The following is a 10,325-nucleotide window of genomic DNA, read 5'->3' on the forward strand; positions in this document are numbered from 1 at the left end:
GAGAGGGGAATCAGAAGGCTCTTCTTCACATCATTTGTCAGTGGGGAAGCCCATAGGGGACCCAAACAAAACACCAGTATCAGGAAACTAAAACTTCTGGATGGTGGCAATTCTGCTCATTTTATCTGAACCAAGGTAGTTCGGGCTGGTTCATGTAAAGGCATTTTGGTTTCAGCCTCTCTATTTAAAATAGATTCACGGATACAAGACAAATGACCACCTACTGTTTTCTGAAGAAGAGAGATCATCATTGTTCACAGCACTTTCTATTGTACTATGAATTTCATGTATTGTTTAAGAGTATCATTAAAGTACTAATTTGCATATCTATAACCTTCTGGGGCTTCTATGAGAGTAACTGGGAATAAAAACAATTAGCCAAGTGAGGGCTCAATTATGCCTTGAAGGCACAGACTGCATTGGGGGAAGGGCAGTGCCACACTGCCCAGTGGGAACTGCGGGAGGTAGTGTGTCTCCTAAAGAGACTGGTGCCTTTTCACTGCGGGTGACTAAAAAGTCCTGGAGATTGTCATTATGGACAGCAGAAACTGTCTCCTCAGGACATAAACAAGAAATGTATAAACAAATTTACACCAAGTGCTGGACTCTTTGAGAAAACACACAACACATGATACTGAAAGAAACGTGAAATTAAAGCTTGGCATTTTTCATTTAGTCATGTAACCTGTCTTAACCTATTTTGAGAAATGCAGCAGCTTCCATAATAGCAAGGTAAAGCACAAGATGCTGTTTTTATTAAAGCCGTAAGTAAAATTATTACTACACATTTGCAGTAAGAAAATCCCGTAAGAGAACAGATGTGAATTAGATTTCTTTTCCTTCCCCTCTGGCATAGTATCATCTATTCTCTTTAAACTAAGGTTATCTCAGAGAGAGATAATGCCTCTGGGCAGAAACCAGAAAGCTCTGCAAGGCTCCCCTCATTATTTTCCTCTGCATAATTTTGTCAAAGTTTGAGGTTTGCCCCCCTGAGGAAGATACTGGAGGTCTGACCCATACACCCCACCAATCCCCTGGGATCTACTGTGGGCACATATCTATCCACATGAAGGCCTTGTGCCCAGGGCCAGCGCAACCCATTAGGCGACCTAGGCGGTCGTCTAGGGCGCTACAATTTGGGGGGCGGCGACCGCGGCAGTATTTCGACGGTGGGACCTTCCGCCGCCTCTGTGGGGGGCGGCATTTCGGGGCGGGACCTTCCGCCGCCTAGGGTGGCAGAAAAGCTGGCGGCGCTCCTGCTTGTGCCTCTGCATTGGCTTTGGATTCCGTGAAGCTCCACCTTGGCTTCCTGACATTGTGTGTCCTTGGAAGCCACAAAGCCAGGGACCCTGGGTCTGGTGCCTCTCCTTCTGACCCCCACCTTCCTTAAAAGGAGTTCCTCAGTCCAAAGAGCTCTTCACAGAAAGGGAAATAATGCCTTTGGCTGTATTATATTTCACAGTACACAGGAGATGATGAACATCCCCCCTCTCGACTCATGAATCCCTAAACCTGCAGACACCACACTGTGCTCTTCAGAGGAATGGGGGACGGGGAGGGACAGCACTGTGAGGGTGCTTGACCCTTCAACCATCTGCCTGGGGAGAGCCACACAGAGAAGTTCCTGTCAGTGCGTGGATCCTAAGGGCAGACTCTGGACTTTGGTTCTCTGGAGTGTTCCAAGGTACTTTTGAATCTGACAGTGCTATATGATTTCGGTGGGACAAGACACTCTGCCAAAGCTTCTTGTGTACAATGTGGTAATTGGATTTTAGAATTTCACTGACAAAGGCTCCTATAATATACAAGCATGCATCTGACGAAGTGAGTATTCACCCACGAGTACTCCAAAATGTCTGTTAGTCTATAAGGTGCCACAGGACTCTTTGTCGCATAATATACAATGTCCTCTAAGTGTACACCTGGGATCTAGGTACAGCATAGGGATTCCTCTTTTCTTTTTGGTAACCTCTATGGTGTTTATGTTGCTTAGATATACAGCCAGTATTTTCACATCTCTGAGGAAGCTCTGGGAACTGGAGAGATACTCACGCAGGTCGGCCTTCCGCAGATTTTTCATTCTGATAACTTTTACACTGAGCAAGTTGCAAGGAGAGGGCTCCATCTGCTGAACAATGACAAACAAAGGACATGGAATGAACATACGCACAGAGAGAGAGAAATAATCTCCAGAGTAAGCTGAGTCAGCTATTGTTTCCTCTTAAATATTTCGATACTAATCACCAAAGAGTTTCTGGATGAAATTCTTCCCTGTGACATGTTCAGCTTCTTTCTCTGTGCAGGTTTATGGCCATGTAGAGCTGTGCTGTGCCTGGAACCACTGGTCAAGCCTCCAATTTGCCCAGATTCTTCCCTTTTTTTTTATTCTGGGTGAGCTAGGGGAGACTCCACTTTAGAGGTGTGAGGTTATTTATTATAACTTATTCCACTCACTAATAGTCAATAAAAAGAGCTGGGGAGAAGATTGTATTAACCAATCAATATGACAGGTGTGACTTAACATCTTATGATCCAATGACATGGAAATATATGGTGGCTCATAAATGTATTTTGTTTTATCAATACCAGTTAATATATATAAAATAAAGACACCAGTTCCACTGATCTGTGCAAATTCAAAGGAAGTCATTTCGCATCCACCATAATTTTATTAAATTAAATTTCAGCAGACTCTATTACTAACTCACTGAACAGCATTCCTTTTGTTTTGGGTTTTATGTAATCATTCGCTGCTAATCTGGTGAATTCCATGCAGAAGCAGCATATTCTGTATAGGAATGAACAATATGTCTTTTCCTTATTAAATCTTAAGTGATATTTCAAATACACTCTATATGGAGCTACAACTGAAAACCACATGAAAATTTCAACTATTTGAAAAATCTGCTGCCTCTCTTTTAGTTGAACTTCTCCTAAGAAGCATATTGCATATCCTTCAGAGTCTGCAATGGCTGGCAATTCATACCTAGATGCAGCAATTCCAGGGACCTCCAAAGCTGAAAGCATTTTAATCTAAAGCTCTGATGCTAGGAGCTGTAAAAACTCTCATTCTCTGTGGATTGGCACAGAAGGGGGAACTGTAACACTCACTAACCAGTGGGCTACACACAAGTAGAGAATCTCCACAGAAACCATCACATTCTGACATGATGTGACTATTTTGCATATTGTACAGTCAACAGGAGATAATGAAGCAGGACAAAAAATGCTAATATCAATACTGTTGACATTCTGCACCAGAGCCTCAGCTGATTCAAATCACCATAACTCCACTGATTTCAATAAAGCTATGCCAACTCACACCCTCTGAGGATCTGGCCCAGAATATCAACAAAAGTGGGTCTCAAAGACTCAGACCCCTGTAGAACACAGGAAGTGAAACTGACATCTTTAGAATTCTCTCCCTCAGTATCCTTGATTGGGCAACTTTTCCTTCAAAGAAGGAGCCAGAAAGAATATTTATCCTGGAAACATAGGGAAATCATTGGAAAACTGACGGGCACTTAACAATCCTGTCAGGAATGTGAGACATAAGGCTGACTCGGGCAAAACTCTTATCTTGGGTAAGGATCAGAGAAACATGGCACATGTCCACAAGCATGGGGGGCTGGAGGGTAAGGCGTTCCGTAAATGAATTTCCTTTTAAAGGAATTAAGATAGAAAATAATAAAAGTTCCATGCTCCAATCCACACACACACAAAAAGAAGCAGAACTTCACAGTGAAGAAAGGACAGAGGAAGGGATTCAAAGCAGAAACAAAAGGACATTTCACCTATGAAGCAGGGAATGTTGCTATCACTAATTAATTATTCAACTTTTTGGTGATGAGCAAATTCAATCCCACCTTCCACCCCCACTAAAAACACATAAAAACCTAACCTAGTTTGTTCTCCTGGTACTTTTTGCATAAGATCAGTTTTTTGCACTGCATTGTGCACTGATTCATCTGATGTCTATCTACCTTTCGCAATGGATTTCTTTGCATGCTTCATTTTGAAAGGAAGCAAGAGGGGGCAGTGGTAACATTTAAAAGGAAACATCTTTTCAGTTTCAGTTGTTGGTATAAATCATTATTGCAGGGTCATATGTGGACCCCCAAATTTAGAGGAATTCATTAACCCCTTAAGTGTTTTAACCTTTCCCACAGTTCCCCCTGTGTAACACCCCGATGCATGAAAAATGGGGTCATTTTTGATTACATCATTTCTTATACTGTGCCCATCACCATGTCATCTGACTACCTATTTGACACAGAGTTACGGTATTAATTGATCAAGCTGGAGGTATAGAGCAAACAAAACCCATCCAAGTGCCTTCATTGCTATGAAAGATGGTGTGGTAGGACAAAGGCTTCTCACAGCTGTAGCTAGAGAACAAATAGCAAGTCTGCCTACTATAGATTGCTTCTGTAGTTAAAGCAGAACTCTGAAAACAGCACAAACTGCAGAAGCTGCCTGCACATCTGAATCTCAAATACTCTTATTTTGTTCTTTCTTACCTGGTACGAACTGGTAGATAACCCCATTGTGATCTTTGCTGCATTCAAGTCAGAGGCTAAAAGTGGTCCTTGAGCGTAGGTCGCAGAGCTGACAGTGGCTCCCAAAGCAGGTTTATACTCTTTAAACAGGTAGAAGTGAATGAGCAGGTGCTTTATAAACTGACTCAGAGCCCCACCCTTCCATGACTTCCAAAAATTAAGTAATTCCCGTCTCCTTTCTCTCATTAGGTGTGGGAACTGGAAAGATTTTCTTTGTAGGTTTAGTGATTGGGGGGAAGGGACAATACAGCAAAAGGGGCCCTATCCTTCCAATTTTGGGTGCATAGCATATAAATAATTAATTAGATTTTATATTTATATAACCCCTTTCATTATAAATGATGCCAGAGTGCTTTTCAAACTAAAAAAAGGGGGGGGAGGTGAAATGTCATGATAGGGGGCCACTATAGACCACCAAAAGTGGAGGGGGTGGAGAATGAGGCATTTCTGGAAGAGAAAACAAAAATAATCAAAACACAAGACCTGGTACTAATGGGGGACTCTAACTACACAGATATCTGTAGGAAAAATAATATGGCAAAACACAAAATGCCCAATAAGTTCTGATAATGTACTGGGAACAACTTCTTGTTTCAGAAGGTGCAGGAAGTAACCAGAGGGACAGCCATTTTAGACTTGATTCGACTAATAGGGAGGAATGCACTGAGAATCTGAAGGCAATTTGGGTGAAAGTAATCATAAAATGATAAAATTCTTGATCCTAAAGAAAAGACGGAGGGAGAGCACCAGAATAAAGGCAATGGACTTCAAAAAAAGCAGACAAACTCAGAGAACTGGTAGGTAAGGTCCAATGAGAAGAAAATCTATGGGATAAAGGAGTTCAGAAGAGCTGGCAGCTTCTCAAGGAGACAATATTAAAGGTGTCAAGGTTCCTTCCCCACTCTGAACTTTAGGGTACAGATGTAGGGACCTGCATGAAAACCTCTAAGCTTCTCTACCAGCTTAGATCTGCTTTTGCTGCCACCACTCCCAATGTGCTAACTCCCTTCCCTGGGTAGCCTTGAGAGACTCCTCCACCAATTCCCTAGTGAACACTGATCCAAAACCCCTTGGATCTTAAAACAAGGAAAAATCAATCAGGTTCTTAAAAAGAAGGCTTTTAATTAAAGAAAGAAAGGTAAAAATCATCTCTGTAAAATCAGGATGGAAAATAACTTTACAGGGTAATCAAACTTAAAGAGCCCAGAGGAACCCCCTCTAGCCTTAGGTTCAAAGTTACAGCAAACAGAGATAAACACTCTAGCAAAAGGAACATTGACAAGTTGAGAAAACAAAGATAAAACTAACACGCTTTGCCTGGCTGTTACTTACAAGTTTGAAATATGAGAGACTTGTTCAGAAAGATTTGGAGAGCATGGATTGATGTCTGGTCCCTCTTAGTCCCAAGAGCGAACAACCCCCAAAACAAAAGAGCACAAACAAAAGCCTTCCCCCCCCCCCAAGATTTGAAAGTATCTTGTCCCCTTATTGGTCCTTTGGGTCAGGTGTCAGCCAGGTTACCTGAGCTTCTTAACTCTTTACAGGTAAAAGGATTTTGGTGTCTCTGGCCAGGAGGGATTATAGTATTGTACACAGGAGGGCTGTTACCCTTCCCTTTTAGTTATGACAAAAGGTATAACAGGAAACTATCCCACATAAAGTAGAAACATGGACAAAATGCTAAGGAAGAGTACAAAAGAATATAACAAGCATGTAGGGACAAAATCAGAGAGGCTAAGGCACAGAAAGAGTTACACCTGGCAAGGGACATGAAAGGAAATAAGGAGACGTTCTATTCAAAGAAAAATGTAGGTCCTCTACTTAGGGGGAAAGGAGAGCTAATAACTGATGGCATTAAGAAGGCTGAGGTATTTAATGCCTATTTTGCTTCAGTCTTCACAAAAAAGTAAGTTGTGACCAGATACTTAAGACAATTATTAACAGCAACAAGGGGGAAAGAGTACAAGCCAAAATAGAGAAAGAACAGGTTAAAAAATATTTAGATAAAGTCAGATGTAGGCAAGTCAGCAGGACCTGATGAAATTTACTCTAGTCTAGGGTACAAAAGGAACTAGCTAAAGTAATCTCAGAACTGCTAGTGATTATCTCTGAGAACTTATGGGTGAGGTCCCAGAGGACTGGAGAAGGGCAAACTAACCTACCTACTTCTAAAACAGGGAACAAAAAGGAACCAGGGAACTATAGGCCAGTCAATCTCACTTCCAGATCTGGAAAGATATTGGAACAAATTATTAAACAATTAATTTGTAAGCACCTAGAGGTTAATAGGGTTATAAATAATAGGTTTGCCATGATTTGTTCTTGACAAATCCATGGTGGCTATCTAATTTCCTTCTTTGATAAGGTTACTGGGCTAATGGATAGGGAGGAAGTTGCAGACATGATCTATCTTGATTTTAGTAAGGCTTTTGACACAGTCCCGAGTGACTTTCTCTTAACCAAAATAGGGAAATATGGTCAAGGTGAAATAACTATAAGGTGAGGATAAAACAGGTTGGAAGACTATCTCAAAGAGTAGTTATCAATGGTTCGCTGTCAAATTGGAAGGGTGTATCTAGGGGGGGTCCTGCAGGGGTCTGTCCTGGGTCCAGTATGTAGCGTGAGGACAGAAACACAGAGACATGCTGTAAGCAGCAACTAGAGCACTTCCTAACTAAGACGTTCCTATTTTTATTAAGCTCCTCGCTGCAACACATCTTTGTCTTCTCTGGTAATTGCGAAGGACTAGGAACTCTCTAACCACTCCACACCTCCCTTTCTTTATATTAACAGATTAAAACTTAATTGTACACCAATGGATATACACACAACAATTCAAAATAAACTTCAAATTCTTTAACACTATTTACACTACTATGTCCCTTTATCAACTGCATTTAAATAGTCTTGAACAGTATTCTAAAGACCAAGTCTTTGAGGGGAATCTGATCAGTCTTCTACACCATGTTCTCACTTCTCTTGAGTTTGTGCATGGAGTTCCTCACAGAGGGGGCTCACTTCCTGATAGAGTACCTGCAGGACCCAGATCCTCTTTTCATTGTGTTTGGAAAATATTGAAGATGAACCCAATTCCTCCCAAGAAATCCTCTTGGAATCTCCACTAGATAGGATCTGGGAGTTTCCACCAACTTCTGAACAGTTCCAAATGTCTGGGAGCTCTTAAGCCAAACTTTGTTCCCTGGTCTCAGTTCAGATGGTGCTTTTGTTCTGTGTGGAACACTGAAGTTTTGTTGTGGCAGAATTTTTATTTCAGCATCCTGTTTTCAAAATTCCTTCAGATCAGGCCATTTAGGTTTAAGCTGTATTGGCACCACATATAAAAGTGTCCTTAGTCATCTTCCTGTCAGAATTCTGTTGGAGATGGTCTAGACACAAGCAGCATTAACTGATATGACAGGGGTACTTTATTGGGGTCCACTGATTTTTGCAGAAGTCTTTTTAAAGTTTGCACTGCTCTCTCCGCCTCCTTGTTGCTCTGTAGGTAATGTGGTCTACTAGTACAATGATCAAAATCAAAGTCCTATGAAAACGCTAGGAATATTTCAGAGGTAAATTGAGGTGCATTATCAGATACGATAACTACAAAAAGTCCATGTCTTGCAAATATTTTATTTAGTTTCTGTATGACTTGTGCTGATTAAGTCTGTGTAAGCAAAGCCAATTCAATACATCTGGAGAAGTAACTAACTACAATAATGTATGTGTGTCCTTTCCAGAAAAACAAATCTGTGGTTTTACACTGCCAAGAATGTGCCGTCCTTTCAGAAGCAGGCCATCACCCATTTGAATGTCATTCTGGTCCTGTCGATATGGTAATAGGTCTCTTGGAAGTTGACTCCTTCACCCCCTCCCTCTTTGGCAGAGTTGAGTCAGTTTCTGGCAAGTATCATCCTTTAGTTGCTCATTTCTAATTTGCTGAAGGCAGCTGTCAATTCATGCTGGTATTGCTGCAACAACAAAGTAAACACAGACTGACATCTTTCTCTAAAGCCTTTGCTTCTTCCATTCATGTCTGAACTATTGGAGGTCTAAATAGAATGTCTGCTGCTATGAGTGCTCTCCCTAGTACGCTCAATGTTCAAGGAAATTTCATCAGACGCAGTTGAAATCTTTGAATCCTAGGTGGAAGATCATCCAGCTTTTGAATCCAATAATGCCACTAAGGGCTTGTTTCTGTGTTAAAATTCCAGTCAGACAGACATGCAGTGAACCATTCACAGGCGCAAGTGACTGCTACACCTTTCTTTTCCACTCAAGAATATAGCTGCCTGGTTTTTGTGAGGCTTCTCAATATGAACGCAACAGGTCTACTTGTGTGAGTACTGCTCCTGAACCCTGTAAAAATACGTCCACTGCTATCATTGTGGAATAGTTTAACAAATATTGTCCCAAAATAGATGGAGATGTCAGTAGTTCTTTTATCTTATTAAATATGTTTTGTTGTGGACTAGCCCAGATCCACATATTGTGACCATTAAAGAAATATCTTAAGATTTCTTGGTAAGAATCTCGCAAAATTATTTGTCATGCCCAGAAACATTTTTGGGTTCAGGTAAGGCAAGTAATGCTTTCAGTTTGCCTGAATCTGGCTGAAGTACCTGTTTGCTAATTATCACTCTGACAAATTTTATCTGCTCCTTTCCAAATTCAGAGTGAGGCCAGCTTGTTGGACACGTCAAAACTGCATGTAATCATTTTCCTCTCTCCCATATATCAACACATCATCTGCATAGCAAAGGATGCCAGGCAAACCTGACATGATCTGAGAGATTCTCTTTTGGAAATGTTCTGGTGCTGAAGACATGCCAAATGGAAGATGATTGAAACAGTACCTTCCAAACGGGGTGATGAATGTAGTTAATGATATAGATTCTTTAGCCAGAGTGATTTGCCAGAAGATGTTGTAGCATCTAACTTTGAGAAAATTTTGGCTTCTGGTAACTGAGTTAATGTCTGGTCAACTGTAGGAAGCACGTCTTTCTCTGTACATGCTTTTATTAAGTTGTGCAAGATCCACACAAATTTGGATTTTGCCATGGTGCGTTGATATTACAACCATCCCTGCACACCAGTCAGTAGGTTCTCCTATCTGGGAAATAATCCTCATATCTTCCATTCTCTTTAATTTTTCTTTTACTTTCCCTAGCAAGGATATAGGGATGTAGCATGGGCTATGAGAGCAAAGGGAGTCACTGATGGAACCAGTTTTATTTTGTATTCTCCTGGCGGCTTTGCAAGGCCTGTGAAAAGGTGTGGCTACATCTCCAGTACAGCTTGTGGTGGTGGTGTTGTGTGTGGGTTTTGGTTGTTGTTTTGTTTTGTTTTTGCCATTAATGCTTTCCAGTTTCTCTGCTAGGTGTAGTCCTTGTATTGCTGGCAATCCTAGTACAGGAGTTGTTAGTCCTTGTATTACATATTATTTTCCACTTTCCCCACTCACCCTCCACTCTGCTAGTCTGGGTGGAGGGAGTCTCTTTTCTTTCCTTTATTCCTTTAGAGAAAGGGATTCACTCACTTCTGACACCATGTAGTGTGAGGATATAAACACAAAAGGCCATGCTTTAAGCAGCAACTATAAAACTTCCTAACCAGAAAATTACCACATTTATTAAGCACTTTTGGGAAATTGGACTGGTTGGGGTTTTATCATCTTTTGTTTTGGGAGGAGGGATGGTCCACTCGTAACTCAAAATTAAATTAATCCAAAAATGTCAGATTTATTCTACATACTAAACTCCATCAGGG

General features: G+C 41.1%; 1 protein-coding gene across 1 annotated transcript in view; it reads right to left on the reverse strand.

Annotated features, from left to right (window-relative positions):
- The window catches only part of LOC135878099 (cytosolic phospholipase A2 epsilon-like), a 43,862-nt gene extending 39,315 nt beyond the window's left edge, over nucleotides 1–4,547 (reverse strand). Inside the window, exons 1-2 of the mRNA XM_065403668.1 lie at nucleotides 4,521–4,547; nucleotides 2,053–2,128 (exon numbers count right to left, since the gene is read on the reverse strand). Of these exons, the coding sequence (XP_065259740.1) occupies nucleotides 2,053–2,128; nucleotides 4,521–4,547 (103 nt within the window). The remainder of the gene's footprint in view (nucleotides 1–2,052; nucleotides 2,129–4,520) is intronic.
- Between the last annotated feature and the right edge of the window lie 5,778 nt (nucleotides 4,548–10,325).

This window comes from Emys orbicularis, chromosome 4, assembly GCF_028017835.1.
Source record: "Emys orbicularis isolate rEmyOrb1 chromosome 4, rEmyOrb1.hap1, whole genome shotgun sequence".
NCBI lineage: Eukaryota > Metazoa > Chordata > Testudines > Emydidae > Emys > Emys orbicularis.